Raw genomic sequence first — 21,916 nt, 5'->3', positions numbered from 1 at the left:
TAAGATGGTATGTTCTCACACCTTCAGTTGGACTACTTCTGATACCAATTGGAGCACTATGGACACCAACTAAATACTGTAAATCTGATATCACGCCAGCTTAGCCCATCCAATCAATTTATTAGCTAGTTTTGATATCCGTTGGAGCAATCAGTAACTGGCTATTTAGTCCATTATATGCCCATCTCCCCCTAGAACATAGCAGACCTGTTGTGTTGGCAAGTCCCGTCTATTGGCTATTGTTTGCAAGCTAGCTACAGTAGCTACTACTATTGGGTAGACAATAGAACACACTAATGTTGGGCAAAGCTGCAGCTCCTTGCTGCTAATGATCGCTACAGTTCTAGAGTAGGCAGCTGGAATGCTGGGGCAGGGTTCTATTCGGAGTAATATTCATATTGGATGGTGTAGTTTATGTTAAAATTAGCCAAAATGTAAATTAATTTAAAAATCTGTCCTTGTGACGGTCTGTCCGTGACCCTTGCGGATACCTGTGCCAAATATGAACGCTGCAGGCCGAAGGTGTCTGAGGACAGTCCAGACAGAGAGGCAGACAGGCTGAGGTTGCAACATTTATGTATTAGATGTGTTAGATTAATGAAATATGTAGTTTGTTTCTTATCCTATTTGACCATGTTATCCTAGTTTTTGTGTTTCAAAATTCGGAACTTATTAGCTGCATACACATCAAATGCAATCATTACAAGCAGAACTAGAGTTTAGAATGACATGAAAACACTGAATTACATGATTTTTTGGGTCTGTTTTATGTTTTCTCCCAGCCATTGGACTACGAAAGCAAGAAGGCCTACACCTTTAAGGTAGACGCATCCAACATTCACCTGGATCCACGTTTCCACAGCTTCGGGGCCTTTAAGGATACAGCTACAGTCAAGATTAACGTTCTGGATGTGGACGAGCCCCCAGTGTTCAATAAGCCCTCCTACATGATGGATGTGTTGGAGGACACGCCTGTAGGTACCATCATCGGGGCAGTGACAGCTCAGGACCTGGATGCCAGCAGCAGTCGTGTCAGGTAGAGTTCAAGCTCCAGTGTTAGAAAAATAGGATAGCAGGCAGCTGGCAAATGTAATTCAGGGTTCTCATGCACACATTCAGGGTTCACATGCATGTACCAAGACACACACACACACACACACACACACACATACACAAAGACTAAGCATTGAGTAGTAGGCAAAGTTTCCGATGCAGAGATAGAAACCAGTGCCTATAGTTAAAAATGTATGAAACATCTTTTGTCTAATACAGTCAGTTATTTTCTTCTGCGTTTTACACTAATGATTTTCTACCAAAGAGCAGGACACAATCGGCAAAAGTGGTATTTGTGGTATTTGTTTTCATATGCATTTTTTATTCAATGGAATGGAAAAGGCCAGGATTTGTAAAACAGAAAGCATGTGCTATTATTTATTTATTGATTTATTGATTGATTTATTTATTTAGTAGAGTTAGAGCTTTACTTTGTCTAACATTTAAATTATTCAGGAGTTCCCTGGCTAACATTGTTCATTTTCACTCTATCAGAGAAGCGACTACAACAATAGTCCTGAAGCCTCTCCATGCATAGGGGATTATGCTTTTAAAGTTTAACTCAATGGTCTCTTCACCATTCTGAAGTGTGTGGACAAGTCATTGTTGACTAAGAAAACAAAAGGCATTAATATTGCATAGTGCATGTACTCAAATATTCACGAAAAAGACATTTGGCCCATCTGACTTTGAGTGATTGCACTCATGCAACCTCTCTGGGATGACAACAGATCACAAAGATCTGAGAGCCAAGGTAAAGTGGAGGTGCATTAGTCAACATCTTTTCTGTGGTCACCAACTTTCAAAACCTCTGACATACTTTGCAAAGAGACAAAGACAACCTCATCCTATGCAATTCTGGAGAAAATAATCAACACATATTGCACAAAGTTGTGCTATGTAGTATGTATTCATATATGCATGAGATATTCATGACATTCACAGCTGTTGGTTTACTTCTGTTTCTCAAAACAACAAGTGTAATGTAACATGGAATACTCTAAACAAATGGCAGATATTCTGAATAGTTATTGTTGCACATCAACGATACCCACATCTGGATTTAAATAATAAAATCCTGCATTAATCAACCGTCATATGACATCAACTGTCAATCTTTTACACAGGCTATCCTCTTTCACAGCAGATATTCTGAATCTGAATTCTGAAAGATAACTTTCAAATGGGATGCTGAATTGAACTGAAATTGAACTAAAAACTGATGAGACTAGATGAGTTTTTACCAGAAAAATAGAAGATGTACCCTAAAGATTGATTACAAGCCATGAACTCTTATAACAAGAGATCAGAGTTCTTGTATAATATTCATCAAAGAGACTGAGGCTGAATGGTTTTGGCTCAATCGGGTCTGCATCAAGGCTCCCCACCAACCAGGGTTAAAGAGAGGTCCAGGGTTATTGGATAAGCCGGAACTTACATGTAAAATGCACACTAATCAAATATCACTCCACGTATGGTACTGCCTCCATGTTCATGCAAATAGCAGAAGGATCCGACTACGGCTCTCTCTCTACCTGATTGACACAAGCTCTGCCTGCAGTTCCCATGATGCACACACCCTGTGTTGCTGCTACACAGAAATAGCAGATGTGCTTCCTGGCTATGTCAATAGATTAATCTTCTTCAGTCTTGTTCTGTTCTGCAAATTTGGTCAGATTTGTCACATTATATTATCCACCCTACCATTGTACGCAATAGTAGATAGCTAGTTAGCTAGCTTGCTAATGTTAGTCAAGCTCATTCAGATGGGACTTGCCAAATAGAAAATGTCCACTACCTGTGATTTTTGCCATGTTCTTCTCCGTTCACTTATGCTAACAACATAAGCGATCAGAACGGTTTTACTGATTTAACAGTCAGTAAATTCAACCAAATTTCAAGAGGTGGACATCACTAGATTCCTCTTAGCCTACATAATCTAGCAATGTGCCCTGATTCAAGAACAATTGACTCTTGTTTACTAAGCATGCAAACATAGTGCTCTGGTCAGCTGCACTCTCCAGTGAAGTGCTCAAAACCCAGCAGAGTACCCAGATGTGTAGTTTGCTGTAAAATAACTAGAACTTAAAATAAATCAAAAGTACCTTTGAGAAACCACATGTTACTGCGATGGAAGTTGATATAGTTAGTAGTTTATTGCTTTATCTATGTTAAATGGTACATGTTGTCGTTACGTTTTGTGTTGATATCGATTTAGAATTATTTCAACATTTTCTCCCATGCAAAAGATAGGGCTGGTGCAAACCAAACCAGTAGAGAGCGTAGTTTTGCGCTTTGGCTCCCTATATTCAGGATGCCTGATTGCATACCATTGGAATGTAGAACCACTAAAATAATATTTCATATTCAAATGTTTAGGGTAGCGGAAATCTACAGTACAAAGATGCACTGAACTCTCTCAACACCCTCAGTTCACAGAGTGGGCAATATGGCAACATCTTTAATCACTATCGCAATAATAATACTTCTTGTAGTCTTGCTGTTTTTGGAAGATTTTTTTTAAGACAGTACAAAGTTTCTTTGTTTCTCTGAAACACATTAGGTCAGCATAAAACATACAATTCATTCATCAGTACTTATGCCTACTTCAGCCAATGTTGAGCAAATTACTATAGAAGTAAACACTATCTAGCACTGTTAAACCTCACACTATTATTTTTTATTAGGAAGAACATCAATGTTCCTCTATCTTTTTACATGGTGGAAATATAGCTAATCACAACTTTGTATGCAGGTATTCAATCGACTGGAAAAGTGACCCGGTAAGCTACTTCGACATTGATCCAGTAGAGGGATTGATATCTACCAATGAACCTCTGGACAGAGAGACCATCGCCCAGCATCATATCTTCATTGTGGCAACCAAACTTAGTAAGTACCATGACAATGGAATCAATGGTGACTCATGCAGGTGCCATTGTCCTTCCTGCTATCGTAATCAGTGTGACAGATTTAACACCGCTTTACTCAAGTCAATAGTCAATCCCATTTTTGTTGGAGTCATTTATGGGCGACATGACATTTCCTCCTCTAGGTTTGCCCACGTCAACTCTCTTTATCCTCTCTATATGCCCTTGTCGACTGCCTCCCAATAACATATTTCACAAGATAATAGTAAACTATGTTTTCTCCTCAACTTCGAAGTGAGGAAAGATGCTATGGAATTTCTTTTGAGTTGGCAGAAACAAAATGTGAAGGATAAACATATGTTGCACATGCAAATGGCGTCTGTGAAGCCGAGAGAGCTAATGCAAACTGTGACTTAAAGATGTGTCATCAAGCTAATTATGTTTTTATGAAGGAAGTAGAGAAAATTTCCAGATAAATAAGCGAATCTATCGTCATCAAGTCATCAAACCGCCTTAGAGCCGTCAAAGTCATTATCTCAGAGGCAGGCTGGTGCTCAATCAAAATTACGCACGGCGTATATTCATTAGGACGGACTGTGAAATAAGGGCTGTTAAAAGTTGGGCTTTTATCGCCTCAGAAAGTGGTATTAGTTAGCCCCCCCCCCCCCTCTCCCCTCAAGGTCGTAGTGGAGAAAATGCTAATGCTGTTCTGTTGTGGGTGGGGGTGGGAGACTCTGATGACTGGGAATGGGGGGATGGAGGGGGGGGCTCAGCCCATCATACATGGCATCTGAATCAGCAGAGAGGGCTTGTTATCATGGTCTGTCACCCCCCCCCCACACACACACACATAGAAAGCTCCCCTGGCTTCATTGCCCGGATGGACGCATGTCTGGAGACACCATTTTTCTATTGAGAGGAATACATTCAGGTTCAGACTGGTGCTGGGATGGGTGCCGGATAGTATAGAACAAGAAAGCCTCGACAGAGGTCATTCGGTATAGACAAACCTCAGACTCTCTGGGAGTTTTATAGCACAACTTCTGACCATTGATCCCTTTTCTGTGACCTTGCAGCTTGGCAAGACACTCATGTCTCCTTGATAGTTGTTGACCTTCAGTGATACATTTGACATCTTAGTGCTATTGTATCCCTGAGTGAACTGAGGGTTTCTCACATTAACGGTTAACATAATCATAGGCGATTTTACCCTCTGAGAATAGGGGGGGCAACATTTTGACGTGAGAAAAAAAAACAGTTCTGTTGTCCCGTCCCGTCCCATCTATTTACAAAGAATGCCAGTTGTGAACAGTATGCTAATAAGAAATCCGTATGACAATTCAATATGCACAACGCATCAAACTTCATCTAGACACCACAAGCATGTCAATATGACTTTATGACGAGCACTAGGCCATACCCAATATCACAACATCAAACTGCAACTGCCTGCTGGCGCTAGCTTCCTCGCCGATGGTGATGTTGCTATTGCTAGTGCTAGCTTCGATAGCCTCTGGAGCACTTTTGCATTCGATTGCACCTGCTGCGGTGTCATTTCGAGTGGTAGCTTCTTCATTAGCATTAACAGGCCACCTTGTTACTCCAAAGGAATTAATAAAGTTGGCATCCTATCTTATCATATCTTATCTTAAAAATGGATGCCCCGGATGTATTAAAACCAGTGTGTTGTACAAATTATGCATTAACATAAAACTATTATCTCAATATTAGAGCAGGGTAAAGATAGGGAAAGACAACCAACTTGAGTTGACATTCACGTTCATCACACCACAACATACCGCCTTCTGTCCTCTGATAACACTGTTTTTTGTGGGGGTTTTTTAAAGATATTTTTGGGGGCATTTGTGCTTTATTATATAGCAAAGTGTAGAGTGACAGGAAAGGTGGTAGAGAGAGAGGGGAGGACATGCAGCACAGTGACCAGGCGTGATTCGAACCTGGGCCGCTGCGTAAAGGATTAGCCTTAATGTGGTATGCGCCTTAACCGATCAGCCACTGGGGCATCCAACACTCTTGTTTTTAATCAAAGTCTAATTCTCTGCTGGCTGTTCTCCGTGACCGTTTTCTATATCCAATCTAATTCCCCTCAGTCGATAGGTTTCCACATTCCGCTGTCTGGTATTGCACACTCTTCGTATTAAATGTTTTTTTCATTAAACTATGCCCACTTACAATATTCACATTTACCATACATACATAAGGGGTGTTATACCAGCAATCTCACCTTTTTGAGGAGAACTCAGCCAGTGGAGAAAGCCTCAGATCTCTCTAGCCACAGTCAGACACTGCAGCCATGCAGCAAAAATGGAACACTGTCTGTTGCTCCACTGAGGCACACATTTCATATTGCTGACGTGTAAGTGGTAGTAGTGAGTGTGTGGGCTAGATCTGCATGGTGCATCCACTGAAAGTTGTAAAAAAAAACAGTTACTCTAATTTTGTCTAATTTGTTCACACTTTCATTTACATGTACAGTATGTGGGAGGTGTTTATTGTTTATCTAATTGTCCATAGCATCCTTGTTCTGCCTCACTCTGATCACAATTGGACTTTCAATATGTTAGGAATTGTTCCCTTGTTGATTCTGTGTCCTTTAATTTACTTTAGTCTGGTAATCATTTGAATCGTTTGTTGTGCTGGTAATCAATATACCCAGTATGTATTAAATGAGTGGACATTACAAATTCATATTTTATTACAAATTAAATTAATCAACCAAGAGTAAATTAGCATAGGGCGTTTGTATTATAGAAAGTCTGTTAGATAAAGCCTGTGTTGTGGCTAATTCAAGAGTCTACTGCTATGACACAAAAAAACAGATCATCTTCATGTCCAGATCAGGGTGAGATGCTGCCGTTAAGACTGATTTAAATGGTCCATTAACATTGCACCATCTAGTGGGAAGACAGAAGCATTACATTCACACAATCAGCAAGTCAGCAAATAATTTGCATGAGCATCCCTATCCTTCAACACGAGTACTGTAAAAGAGACTCAAAACTCTTTTCTCATTTTTTATTCATGACACATACAGTACAATATCCCAGACCTTCCGAGTTTACCTTTTCATAAGCTCACACAGAAGCCTCCACCCTCTGCTGCCCAAATCTCGAGATCAGCATTTGCACAAAAACTTTGGAGGAGAGAAAACGTGGTGGACCTTGATGAAAGGAGATCACAGAGTTTCTGCTGGCAGAACATCAATGTTAGTGTTTTTGGTCAGTGCGAAGCAGCAAATCCTGTCCTCTGTCATTTTTACCTTGGTAGGAAGATTGCTTTTTCCATCAAGGTCACAGACAGGTTACTGACTGAGCCATAGCTGCACTTACAATTCTCATGGGAAGAGCTGCACACACACAGACACACACAGGCACACACACACACACACACATACAGACGTACGTAGGCACAAACATAGTGTACGTAGGCACAAACGTACAGTATAAGCAAGCATTTACACATGCACACACTCATTCACTGAGTCGCAACTAGAGAGGCGAATCCATTTCCACACTAAATCCATAAAGTTGACCTTACTTTGACTTTGGCACAAAATACCACTTCCCCCCCAGAGCCCCAGCAATATAGTAATATCATGTATAAATGTAAATCAGGCTCCAATAAGCAATTCCCCTCAGTAATTAATATGTGACTCATCTCAGAATCAGAATTTGTTTATTGCCATGCAGTTTTTCAACGTACTAGGAATTTGCTTTTAGTTGTGGTGCATAACATGCAGATAACATTGGACAGGGTGCAGGGACGAGACAGGACAGTGCAAAGACAGGAGAGTGCAAAGAGTGAGTACAAAATGCCAGTACAAAAAGGATAAGCTAAGAAAAAGAACAATATACAAAAAGGTAGTGCAGTCAGATACAGTGAGTGTGCAGAGTGTAATGTGTATGTGAGTGTGTGTATGTGTATATGTGTGTGCGGCGCGATATGTGTGTGCGGTGCGTCCTATACAGTACATTCAGGTCATGTCCAAGTGTCTATCGATGGTATGTCTCAATGGTGGTGGGGTCCGTGGTGGGGCGGGGGAGAGGCAGAGGGAGACACAAGCCTTGTTGAAGAGGCCGATGGCCATGGGGAAGAAGCTGCCTCTATGGCGTTAAGAGGTGGTCCTAATGGACTGCAGCTTCCTACCTGAGGGGAGTGACACAAAGATATTATGTCCTGGGTGGGAGGGGTCGGCCGCAGTCTTCTTGGCCCTTTTCAGGGTCCTGGAGTTGTGCAGGACCAGGAGGGAGGGCAGGCTGCAGCTGATCACCACCTCGGCGGATAGGATGATACGCTGCAGTCTGGCCCTGTCCTTGGCTGTAGTACCACATGGTGATGGAGGAGGTGAGATTGGACACGATGATGGAGGTGTAGAAGAGTACAATCATTTTATTCGGTAGTCCGAATTTCTTCAGCTGCCTCAGGAAGTACATCATCTACTGTGCCTTCTTTGCGAGGGAGAGCTGTGTTTACAGTAGTTCCCATTTGAGGTCCCGGGAGATAGTGGTGCCCAGCAAGCGGAAGGAGTCAACAGATGTCACGGTGTCATTCAGTGTGATGAGGGGGGGGTCAGAGATGGATTACGGACCAGGCCAATGGAGCCAGCGCCCAGGGGCCCTTGACTACCAGGGGCCCTGGGCCGTCAGCCCCAGGGAAGTTCGTGAAGCCCATCAACAATCTTTTTCTAAGAAGTGCACTTAAAACTGTTGCAGAGGAAGAAAAGCATGTGCTGGCTTTTACAAAGATGTACAACTGTATATATAATGGATAAAATCAAGTAAAGTTACTGGTTTGTGTGTGTGTTTTTATAACCCCCTTCCACCACCACTACCCATGTTTTCTCAAATATGTTGATTTTACAGCATTTAAAGGACAGGTTCGGAATTTAGCATTATACGCCATGTTATAAGGTTATTTACGGTCATATATGACGGACGATATCAAAGTTTCGTCAAATGGTGCAGTTAATATTGCTCTCTTTTAACCATTTATGAGTTTTAACATGGGGTTGACATGCCCGTTTTTTATCTCCTCCTTTTGTAATTTCCCTTTTCCACTTCTAGTGTATGGATGATCCGCACACTGTAGTTCCATTTAACATGCTTTAATCTGTGACGTTTCGAGCCACTACTCTTCTTCAGACATGAATTTCCAATAGAAAACGCCGATATAAATACAAACATTTCTAGGTCACATGGTCAGTTGGTTACAGGTGAAACACATTTGGCCACTAATTAGATGTCATCATAGAAGATACAAAAAATAATAAAGATTTATATATATATATATATACACACACATTCAAATACAAATGTAATCTATATAGTACAATCATATAATGGCCCTCATAGACCATAAGAGAACATCAGGAAAAAATACATTCATACATTTAAATATATCAAATGGTCAGATCTGGTTTTTGAGGCGTCTATATACTAATTTTGTCTAGGAACCTACAATTTCTGTGGATACACAGGAGAACCCAACACTTCAATATCAATCTAAATAGGAGCATAAGTACAATAGCGCACTAGTAACATTTTGTACAGTAGTCTGTTCATCCAAAACACTCTTAGTAGCTGAATAGCGCAAGCAGCAGATCTCAAAACCCGCTTCAGAAGAATAAATTACAGAGAGGAGTGGATCACAGAAGCGGCGAATAGGTTTGAAAATGTCTCCCAAACTGAGTGTCTACAGAGGAAAAAAACAACAAAAGATTCAGAACCGAACATCACATGTTGTATCCAATACTCACCCATAGGAAAAGACATTGAGAAGATCACCAAAAAACATTGGTATATTTTAGACACAGACCATTCACCTCAGATTGTGTACAAAAGACCACCTAACCTTCATAATATGCTGGTGAGAGCTGACCTACCCCCTCCTGCTCCTTTACACTTTCTCAGTCAGATCCAGTCCGGGAACTATTGATGCGGCAACTGTTCACAATGTAGCTTCATGTATAAAAAACACACTTTTAATCATCCACACTCTGGGAAGGGCATCATACGTATCCTGTACAATTAAAAATGTAATCTACATGATCACCTGCCCTTGTGGGCTGGCCTACATTGGGAAAACGACAAGAGCCCTGAAAACTCGGATCACAGAGCACAGGAGTGCCATCCGCAATCAGGTTCTGTCTAGTCCGGTAGCCGCCCACTTTAAGAAAGCTCGCCACAACATAACTACTCTCAAATACATCGGCATCGAGCAGGTCAAATGCCCTCGTAGAGGAGGGGATATTGACTCTCTTCTCCTCAGACGTGAACTATTCTGGATCTACACCCTGGGTACACTCTCACCCAGAGGCCTCAATGAGGACTTCAGCATTAGACCTTTTCTGTGACCCTTGTCACTCCGCGTGGTATACCTTGTTTTTTTGTGTTTTGTTGAGATACATCTACAGTGTCACATACTCTGTCTCAGCTATTCAGCTACTAAGAGTGTTTTGGATGAACAGACTACAAACTCTTACTAGTGTGCTATTGTACTTATGCTCCAATTTAGATTAATATTGAAGTTTTGGGTTCTCCTGTGTATCCACAGAAATTGTAAGTTCCTAGACAAAATTTGTATATAGAGGCGCCTCGAAAACCAGATCTGGCCATTTGATATATTTAAATGTATGAAGATATTTTTTCCTGATGTTCTCTTATGGTCTATGAGGGCCATTATATTATTGTACTATACAGATTACATTTGTATTTGAATGTGTGTGTATATATATATATATCTATTATTTTTTGTATCTTCTATGATGACATCTAATTAGTGGCCAAATATGTTTCACCTGTAACCAATTGACCATGTGACCCAGAAATGTTTGTATTTATATGGGCGTTTTCTATTGGAAATTCATGTCTGAAGAAGAGCAGTGGCACGAAACGTCACAGATTAAAGCATGTTAAATGGAGCTACAGTGTGCAGTCATCCATTCTTCTTATAGTGTACTTGTTTTTGATCCAGCACCTGCCTAAAAAGGTTTGAGTTGTGTGTGCCATATTTATATTCTCTATCCACTTCTAGTGTATACCATAAATTGATTGTATTGTTGAAATGTGCACACTACACCATACATCTTTACAAGCTGAGTATAGGTCATAATCGCACCCTCCTGAGCTACAATATCATCTTCATTCTTCATCTTCATCCACTTATCCAGGGTCGGGTCGCGGAGGCAGCAGCTCCAGCAGGGGGCCCCAGACATCCCTTTCCCTAGCAGCATCAACCAGCTCTGCCTGGGGAATCTTTAGCCGCTCACAGGCCAGTGCGGAGATGTAGTCCCGCCACCTAGTCCTGGGTCTACCCCGCGGCCTCCTCCCAGCCGGACACGCCTGGAACACCTCCCTAGGGAGGCGCCCAGGAGGCATCCTCACTAGATGCCCGAACCACCTCAACTGGCTCCTTTCGACGCAAAGGAGCAGCGGCTCTACTCCGAGTCTCTCCCGGATGACTGAACTTCTCACCTGATCTCTCAGGGAGACCCCAGCCACCCTCCGGAGAAAACTCATTTCGGCCGCTTGTATCCGTGATCTCGTTCTTTCGGTCATGACCCATCCTTCATGACCATAGGTGAGGGTGGGGACGAAGATAGACCGGTAGATCGAGAGCTTCGCCTTTTGGCTCAGCTCTCTTTTCGTCACAACAGTGCGGTAAAGCGACTGCAGAACCGCACCAGCTGCTCCGATTCTCCGGCCAAACTCCCTCTCCATGGTTCCCTCACTCATGAACAAGACCCCCAGATACTTGAACTCCTTCACTTGGGGTAAGGACTCATTTCCTACTCGGAGCGGACAGGCCACCGGTTTCCTGCTGAGAACCATGGCCTCAGATTTAGAAGTGCTTATTCTCATCCCAGCCGCTTCACACTCAGTTGCGAACCTATCCAGAGAGTGCTGGAGGTTGCAGGCAGCTGATGCCATCAGGACCACATCATCTGCAAAAAGCAGTGACGTGATCCCCAGCTCACCGAACTGCAAACCCACCTCCCCCCGGCTACGCCTCGATATCCTGTCCATGAAAATCACAAACAGGATTGGTGACAAAGCGCAGCCCTGGCGGAGGCCAACCCCCACCGGAAAGGAAGACGACTTACTGCCGAGGACCCGGACACAGCTCTAGCTCTGGGTGTACAGGGATTGGATGGCCCTAAGTAGGGACCCCCTCACCCCATACTCCCGCATAACCCTCCACAAGACCTCTCGAGGGACCCGGTCGTAAGCCTTCTCCAAGTCCACAAAACACATGTAGACAGGTTGGGCAAACTCCCAAGCCCCCTCCAAGATCCTTGCGAGAGTGAAGAGCTGGTCGGTAGTTCCACGACCAGGACGAAATCCGCATTGTTCCTCTTCGATCTGAGGTTCGACTATCGGCCGGACCCTCCTTTCCAGCACCTTGGAGTAAACTTTCCCTGGGAGGCTGAGTAATGTGATGCCTCTATAATTCGCACACACCCTCTGGTCCCCTTTTTTGAATATTGGGACCACCACCCCAGTCTGCCACTCCTTCGGCACTGACCCAGACTTCCACGCAATGTTACAGAGGCGTGCCAAGACAGCCCTTCTACACCCAGCGCCTTCAGCATTTCTGGACGGATCTCATCAGTCCCTGGGGCTCTGCCACTGTGGAGTTGTTTGACTACCTCAGTGACCTCCTCCAAGGACATTGACGACCCCCCATCATCTTCCGGCTCTGCCTCGATCGTAGACGGTGGATTAGTCGGGTTCAGGAGTTCCTCAAAGTGCTCCTTCCAATGCTCAACAACCTCCTCAGTTGAGGTCAGCAGTGTCCCCTCCTTGCTGTATACAGCTTGGATGGTCCCCCGCTTTCCCTTCCTGAGGTGTCTGATGGTCTTCCAGAAACACTTTGGTGCCGACCGAAAGTCCTTCTCCATGGTTTCTCCGAACTCCTCCCACACCCGCTGCTTTGCCTTGGTCACGGCCGAAGCCGCAGCCCTCCGGGCCAGTCGATACCCTGCAACTGTTTCTGGGGTCTCCCGGGCTAACATAACCCGGAAGGCCTCCTTCTTCAGTCGGACGGCTTCCCTGAAAACCGCTGTCCACCACGGTGTCCGAGGGTTACCGCCCCTTGAGGTACCTATGGCCCTCAGGCCACAGCTCCCAGCCGCAGCTTCAGCAATGGAGGCTTTGAACACCGACCACTCATGCTCGATGTCCCCAACCTCCACAGGGATGCCTGAGAAGCTCCGCCGGAGGTGGCAATTGAAATCTCTCCGGACAGGCTCTTCCTCCAGACGTTCCCAGTTCACCCTCACTACACGCTTGGGTTTTCCAGGTCTGTCCAGAAGTTTCCCCCGCCATCTAAACCAGCTCACCACCAGATGGTGATCAGTGGACAGCTCTGCCCCTCTCTTTACCCGAGTGTCCAAAAGGCATGGCCTCATATCAGATGATACGATAACGAAATCGATCATCGACCTTCTGCCTAAGGTGTTCTGATGCCAGGTGTACTTGTGGGCATCCTTGTGTTCGAACATGGTGTTTGTTATGGACAAACTGTGACTAGCACAGAAGTCCAACAACAAAACACAACTCGGGTTCAGATCGTGGTGGCCATGCCTCCCAATCACGCCCCTCCAAGTTTCTCCATCATTGCCTACGTGTGCATTGAAGTCCCCCAGTAGGAGACTGGAGTCCCCTGCAGGAGCCCCCAAAAGGACTCCACTCAGGGTCTGCAGGAAGGCTGAGTACTCTGAACTGCTGTTCGGTGCATAAGCACAAACCACAATCAGAGTCCCCCCCCCCACAGTCCTAAGGCGCAGGGAGGCGACCCTCTCGTCCACTGGGGTGAACTCCAGCACATAGGCGCTCAGCTGGGGGCTAGCTTGTATAGCCACACCTGCCTTACGCCTCATACCGTGAGCAACTCCGGAGAAGAACAGGGTCCAACCCCTATCCAGGAGTTTGGTTCCGGCGCCAGTGCTGTGCGTGGAGGTAAGCCCCACCAGGTGTAATTGGTATCGCTCCACCTCCCTCACAAGCTCCGGCTCCTTCCCCCCCAGTGAGGTCACGTTCCATGTCCCCAGAGCCAGCCTTTGCCGTCCGGGTCCGGTCCGTCGGTGCCCCCCGCCTTCACCTCCACCTAGTTAGCAGCGCACCCGACCCCGACAATTCCTCCCGCGGGTGGTGGGTCCACGGGACGATGGAGGAGGAGATGGTGCTTCCACGTTGCTTATTCGGGCTGGGCCCGGCCGGGCTCCGTGGTAAGCCCGGCCACCAGGCGCTCGCATGCGGGCCCTCCGTCTGGGCCTGGCTCCAGACGAGGGCCCCGGGCTTCCTCCGGGCCGGGTCTCTCTTCCTTTTTGGTGTTCTGTCATCAGGGTTTTTCCTGTAACCCCAGGTAGGGGGGCTAGGGGGTACTACCACTTGCCCAAGGTGGACCCCCAGACTAGTGGAGGGAAGGAGGCGTCTTACTTCTCCATTCTAGTTTTGCAACTAGCCACTGCCGCTTGAGCTACAATATAATTCATAAAAATGTCTCCAATCCCAAAAACATTCCTCTATAAAGGCTGGTTATCTATCTATGCGTATGTTGGAGTTTAACCACAGCAATTGTTCTAAGTGGTTATCATTTTTTTCTGGGGGATAGAATTGTAATGCTTGACTTAGGCATGCTGAGGTTTTAACAGACAGATACTGCATTTGCAATTTGCATAATGTGCGTGTGTGCGTGCGTGCGTGAGTGCGTGTACATTCAATATTATATGGTCACTGTCATTGGTGGTTGGTGTCCATCTTCAAATTCAACAACAAACTCAAGACACTACCTTCTTGTTGCAATCGATATGTTTGAGGCACGTGCCAGATATCTGAAACCTGACTGTTTGCTACTCTGGAAGTTGCAGTTACAGAATATAACCACATGATGTCAGGGTAGTGTAATACATTTCCTCTCTCTCGTTTAACCCTTTAAACTGCAATACAGAGCCATAGTCTAGAGAGAATCCAGAGCACACTGTACATACCTATACTCTATATAGGCTGTTATCTGTATATTATTATACTCTTAATGTATTATTGTTTATTACTGTTGTCTGATTTACTAATGGTGACTAACTGTTGTGTTTTGTTTTTCTCTTCAGATAGTCCAGAACTGACCAGCAGAGTGGCTGTCACTGTCCATGTATTGGACATCAATGAGTTTCCCCCTGAGCTAGCAGTCCCTTACGAGACATATGTTTGTGAAAATGCCAAAGTAGGACAGGTATGTTACCATGCAATATGTGCCACGTTGCACATAAACTAATATACTGCAAATAAGGCGACAAAAGGCCACTACCATATAAACTGTATTCCAGATATTTGTTAAATAATCCACTTTAGTTTGGCTAATGCTTGGCACATCAGCAAGCTCAAGTGTACTGTGCATTTCAGATTATATTTTATTTAGGATGCAGCAGAGTATTCTGCTTGTGCACATTTTAAACCACAAATGTTTAACAAATTAGCCTAATTGTCAAACATTTTCATGCAGTTAGCGAGCATTCTGAGCCAGAGCTCTGCTGGCGGACCTAGACCTTCACCATTATTGTAGTTTTTTTTTTAGCCACACGCAAGATATGAAACATCAACCATAGTCAATGTGTACCCCTCACTTCACCTCTCTCTTCTCCTCCGGAGACGGATATCTGGCAACTCGCTTTCTTTATACTGTTACTTTCCAAAGCGGGGGACCCAGCAGCTGATTCACACTGCTGGGAGATGATAAGTCTTCTCTTGATGATTAGCTGCTTCTGCCAAAACGTCCAGGCTGCTTCTTCCTCTTCCACAGTAGGCCTACAGGCTGTTTGTTTTGAAGACCTGCCGGGGCTGCACAGCCTCCCTTGAAAAGTAATCTATAACCACTGTATCCATTCTAGAAAAACAACAGACACACGGTGGGTGGATAAAGGCCAATTTATACTTAGTCGTACAACACTTTTGAAAGTGCCAACAGACAAATGACTGTCAACACTTTTTTGTCGGACAGCAGTGTCTTACACCTACGGAACTTTCTAATGTAGCAGACGCCGTCACTTTCGTCGCACAGCTGTGATTGGATAGCTGGATAGAAGGAACATTTGTTGCCGGATCAATCAGCCACGCGTCTGCAAGTTACCATGGAGATGATCAGACACTTCGCTGAAGTATAAATGCTAAATGTCGGTCGACTTTTTTTTTTTTTTTTCTGTCGACAGACATTTGTCGTACGACACTTGTCGAGTCGTCGACTGAGTATAAATTAGCCTTAAGGAGTAGAGGCATACAGTATGGCTTCAAACTGAAATGTTCTAATCAGGTATGCCAGGGGATTGCTGGGGAAATATGCTCCTTTGTCTTTATAACTTGCACTGGAGCATCACTGAATAGCCATCACAGAGTGACAAAAATAAAAAGATGAATCACTGGTTATCAAAAGAAAGATATGTGTTTGTTATTATCTACAATGCATTTCACCTTGTGGAGCATAGCGTTGAGTTTAGCATTGAAGATTGAAGCATGATCACATGATCTAGTCAGAATAATTTGGTTGGTTAGTAAATTGTGGGGCATTTAGGGGTTTGGTTATGTTTTGTTTCTTGGCGATGGTTGCAATATGGAACTTACATACCAAATCATAGTATCATAGTGATGAAATAAGACAAGGATGCATTTAATCTACAATGTATCTGTGTCTCAATGCAGTTTGTTTTAATGTGAATGCATACTCCGAGTCAGTCAAAAGCTAAATTGGCAACAGGATTAGGTAGGCCTATTCATAGGGTCGTTCTGGGAATATGTTCACTTGGAAAAAGTTTGGAGTAAGGGAACCAGATAATATTGTTGCCAGTCTAATAAGAATGTAAAATATGAACTTTTCTATTATCTCATAGGATTGCATCCTGACAGAGAGGGAGGATTGCTATTTTAATCATGTCTAGACATGGAGAACCATACCTGCTGATTTAAATCTGCATATTCTCGTTGGCTACCGAGAACAACGTTCCTCTTTATGTACCTTAGTGACATTAAGGTTTATTCAAAGGTAACCAAATATGTTTTGGCTTCTTATGTATTAGAATCAATGAGAAGATCACCACCCTCACAACTACTGAAAGTGCTGAGGTGCCAGAAATCCAAATAACAATGACAGAGAAAAATGTTTTCCCTGATGGTCTGATGACTGAAATCTTGGCATTGGACTAAAGAAACTTGCATGATGGACCTAGACATTTTTTTTCTCTATTATGGCTTATGTATGAAACAATAGAAATATAAAAGAAGTTTAGATTATTAAAAATAATTAAATTTATAATAAATACGCTCATGCCTGAGTATGAGTTGTGTTCATTTAGTAGTAGTAATACTGTAATAATACAGTTACTACAATTACTAAAATTTTGTTGAATATTCCTTACTTTTACAGGTCATTCAGACTATTAGTGCAAAGGACCAGGATCTGCCACCCATTGGTCAGAAGTTCTCCTTCACATCACCAGAAGACGAGAACAAGAATTTCACCATCCAGGACTTTGGAAGTGAGTCCTTTTTAAAATGTCTACTTAAAGTGTACTTTAGCATAGTGTCCAATTGCTATCCAGTTGCGTCCAGAGGCATTTTGATCTACTGTACACCCGTTGGTTACACCCCTTGGGAATCGGGAAGCAACTGTGAATTTCCAGACCCTTCGCATTTTTTGCGAATTGAGTCTAGAGAAGCCAGGCTAGTCCCTAGCTGTCAGGCCGCCTCTATGCACAATCTCTAGACAGGAGGGCAAGATCTGATACACAGGGACAGCAGCACCGTATCTTATGGGCAGGTGAAGAAAGAAAAGAGGCTGTACATAACACACTAGGTGTGCTAAAACCAAATTACCCCTCCCTGCCAGGATGAGAGTCCCAGCTCTCGGCCATGGAACAAACGATGCTTGACAGGGACCGCGGTGCTAACAGTGGACAGGTTTGGGCCAGTCTGGTATTACACGGCCCCCACCTCCATATACCCCTGTCCAGTTCTATTCACCTAACAAACGTCACACATTCTGCAGTTTTCCTCTTATCCCTCAGTGTACTGTTTGTTTATTATTTATCAGTCTTAGCCTGCTGTTTCCCCTGAGTTTATGCCGGCTGAATGAGCACAAACAAATCTAAAGTGTTCCCCAGGGCTTTCAGTTGGAGGGAAAACCCTGAGCAGTGAAATTTGCTATAGTCACTTGCCGTGGGAGGTAATTTCAAGTGTGTCTTGTTCACAACATGTTTTTCCACATGTGTATGTTTATGTGTGTGTGTGTGTGTGTGTGTGCGCGCGAGCGTGTGCGAGCATTTGTGTGTGTGTGTGCGCGCGTGCACATGCCTGTTCTTCTTTCCATTCGCGCCCCCAGATAACACAGCCGGGGTCGTGACCTGGCGCAGTGGCTTCCGACGGCGTTCCCAGGAGATCTACTTCCTGCCAGTGGTGATCGAGGACCGCGGCTACCCGGTCCTCACCAGCACCAGCACCCTCACCGTCCGCGTGTGTGGCTGCGAGTCTGACGGCTCGCTGCTCACCTGCAGTGCGGAGGCCATCTTCCTCCCCGTGGGGCTCAGCACAGGGGCTCTGATCGCCATCCTGCTGTGCATCGTCATTCTGCTGGGTGAATGAAATACCTCCGCTGTCCTTTTTCTCGTGGATGCCTGCGTGTTTCTTGACCACTGTTAGGACATACTACTGACTTGACTCGCGCAGTAAAAAAAATAAAAAAATAAAATTGTATTAAATGCCTTAGCTTTTAAATGGTCTCTGCCTTTGCAGTATGTAAGATTTTGGTAAGATTTTAAACATTTAAATATTGCTATGATAAATTGAGAGCAATACGTGATTGAGTTCCTCTGTGAAAATCATGTTTTTATAGCCCTCTGTTTGGCTACTAAATACTTATACTTTGGTCTTGTGTCGACACCAGAGCAACAAAACAAAAAAGCGTGGAGCTGAGGGTACCATAGAGGCATGGCCACAGCTGTTTCAAAATGTGCATGCATGCTGAGATCCAAAATGCATCCAAACTCACATCTCCTTGGTCACAGAGCCAGAAAGAAACACATAGATACCCCACCCGTGCCCAAGGTCAGGGCTAAACTCCTCTCTAACCAGCCCCCCATCCCATTTTACCAGGAGCTCATCTGCATAGTACAGAGGACATAAATAAAGCTTTATGGGCTCCTCTCCACCGTAATATGTGTGGGATGGTAGGCTGTTAAAAAAGGTTATTTTTTATAGTGTAGGTCAAATGTGGCCTTGACCCATGACAAGTGGAGAAAAAGGCTAAATGTTGCCATAAAACTCTCCCATCAGCAATCAAAAGCATTCAATACAGTAGCCCACTGTTTTTTGTCAGGGTGGAAGGGGTTTTTGCGGTGAGAAAAATCCTATCAGAGCTCCTTGTCCTCATGGCTTCAGGCTCACTAATGTTATTCAATGAAGTCATGCGGTTCCCGAGACCGAACTCACAGGAAGAACATTTCATTTAAGCCACTTAGTGGATTTGTCAAGCTGACCCAGTTGTTTTGTGTGGCTATGATGAGGGAAACCAAGCTGTCGACCATGAAGCCTTTTATCACATTCTGTTCTTGACCACACCCGGCCCCACAATGACCTGTGTTGAAATTATAAACTGGTACCACTGGGGGGAGCTGGCATACTATTTTAGGTCTAAATCAGAATTTGAAGGGAAGGAGAGGCACAGGGCTGCCAGCTCTAATACTGTCAATTGTTTTTGTCCCTCTGAAGCTATTTATTTCCTCATTTCAATTGAATAATTTCTCCGTATTGTTCTCCCTCCTGAATATTACATTGAAGACCCATATGGGTATTGTTTACGTCTCCGACCTGTTTCTTTACTGCTGAGAGAGGAAAATGTTTTAATGATCCTTCATTCCCTTTGCTATGAGAGGGAGTGTTAGAGATATAGCGTTCCCTAAGGGTTCAATGCTGAAAAAGGGATTTCAAAGGAAAGGGAAATTGGTTGCTGACCCGAAGGTGTGTTCTCATGAATACACCTGCACTCCCAAGAATGAGTAGCATTTTTAATAAGGCGACGGTCTATCACTACAATACATGATGCTGTCAGTTCCAGTTCCAGTTCCATCTGGAGCTATAGATCTGGTCAATTCACTACTGACAAGAAACCCTCTCTCTCTCTGCAGTAATCGTGGTCCTCTATGTTGGCTTGAGGCGACAAAAGAAGAAGGAGACCCTGATGACATCCAAGGAGGACATCCGAGACAATGTGATCCACTATGATGATGAAGGCGGTGGTGAAGAGGACACCCATGCCTTCGACATGGGCACCCTCCGCAACCCCAAGGTCATCAAGGAGAACCTCTACCGGAGGGACGTCAAACCCGAGGCCAAAACCGGGCCGAGACCTCCAGTATCCCAGGACAGCGCCGATATCCGCGACTTCATCAACCAGAGACTGAAAGAAAATGACGTGGATAACTTGGCCCCGCCCTATGACTCCCTTGCCACATATGCCTATGAGGGTGAAGGCTCAGTGGCCGAGTCGCTCAGCTCGATCGAGTCTTTGATCATAGATGCCGACGAGGACTATGATTATCTCAACGAATGGGGACCACGCTTTAAAACCCTGGCGGGGATATTCGGAGAACAATCTGAAACTCGGTCAGACACAACAACAACAGAGAACACACATTGATGTTATGTTGATGACTATGAAATGGCATTGTTTTTGTGTCTACAAGACAGTTATTTTTATTTATTTATTTTTTCTTTACCAGGTTTTTATTTTTATGTGTTTCCTTGGGTACCCATTTTCTTTTCTATCAATTTATTTGCTTTCCTAAATCCCAAGATTGTACAAAATGAGATAGTTGATGAAAAAGAGACTTTCAACTACAGTATAGTAGCTTTGTTATAGTGAATGTTGTTTTGTGTAGAATTTTCTTTGTTTTTTTTTCACTGATTGGGGGAATAAGACAGAAAATGTTATCATTTTCTTCTACTTAAAAGTGCCTCAATATTTGTTTAATTATTATTTTCCATTTACAGCACATAGCCAACAATTTGTCTCTCTCAGAAACCCTTAAAGGAATATGCTCGTTTTTGACAACCTGGACCTTATTTACGACATATTATAAGAAGTTTGACTCACCCAGATCACTTTTTTGTTGTTCGGAGGCCTGTAGAAGAAATATAAAATCCAGCGCGAGCCAGTATATCCATGTAATGGCGGCGCACGGGGCATAGGGAATGCCGTTTCTCAAAATCCATTTTCGGCCGCTAAACGGTTGTTTTCATCAATCACATTGCATGAATCGACAGTTGATATTCCTCTACGCCAGCCATTGTTTTGGTTCCAAATAAGGGATCTTGATCCTCTGTAACAAGCCTCTTTACAAGCCGCTCCCCCACTTGCTCCAGCACGCATGCGCACAGGCCAGCGCGCAGACTTGCTATTCTCCGTCTGTAGGCTACACTCGCGGCTCACATTCTCTGCGCTACGATCGGATTGTTGGTGCCTAGAATATTGTGTGCAATATGGCTGAATATTTGTCAGATTTAGAGGATCTAGAAAATCCGATCGTAGCGCAGAGAATGTGAGCCGCGAGTGTAGCCTACAGACGGAGAATAGCAAGTCTGCGCGCTGGCCTGTGCGCATGCGTGCTGGAGCAAGTGGGGGAGCGGCTTGTAAAGAGGCTTGTTACAGAGGATCAAGACCCCTTATTTGGAACCAAAACAATGGCTGGCGTAGAGGAATATCAACTGTCGATTCATGCAATGTGATTGATGAAAACAACCGTTTAGCGGCCGAAAATGGATTTTGAGAAACGGCATTCCCTATGCCCCGTGCGCCGCCATTACATGGATATACTGGCTCGCGCTGGATTTTATATTTCTTCTACAGGCCTCCGAACAACAAAAAAGTGATCTGGGTGAGTCAAACTTCTTATAATATGTCGTAAATAAGGTCCAGGTTGTCAAAAACGAGCA

At 44.1% G+C, this 21,916-nt stretch overlaps 1 protein-coding gene across 1 annotated transcript in view; it reads left to right on the top strand.

Moving 5' to 3' along the window:
* The window catches only part of LOC311324029 (cadherin-12-like), a gene marked incomplete at its 3' end in the record, with an annotated part of 61,154 nt that extends 40,533 nt beyond the window's left edge, over window positions 1-20,621 (top strand). The window contains exons 6-11 of the mRNA XM_084456395.1: window positions 783-1,036; window positions 3,809-3,945; window positions 15,052-15,173; window positions 17,355-17,466; window positions 18,309-18,560; window positions 20,110-20,621. Of these exons, the coding sequence (XP_084312521.1) occupies window positions 783-1,036; window positions 3,809-3,945; window positions 15,052-15,173; window positions 17,355-17,466; window positions 18,309-18,560; window positions 20,110-20,621 (1,389 nt within the window). The remainder of the gene's footprint in view (window positions 1-782; window positions 1,037-3,808; window positions 3,946-15,051; window positions 15,174-17,354; window positions 17,467-18,308; window positions 18,561-20,109) is intronic.
* Between the last annotated feature and the right edge of the window lie 1,295 nt (window positions 20,622-21,916).

This window comes from Borostomias antarcticus (assembly GCF_949987555.1).
Source record: "Borostomias antarcticus genome assembly, chromosome: 2".
Classification (NCBI taxonomy): Eukaryota; Metazoa; Chordata; class Actinopteri; order Stomiiformes; family Stomiidae; genus Borostomias; species Borostomias antarcticus.
The sequence above is the reverse complement of the archived record's forward strand: the minus strand, read 5'-3'. Positions and strand labels throughout refer to the sequence as shown.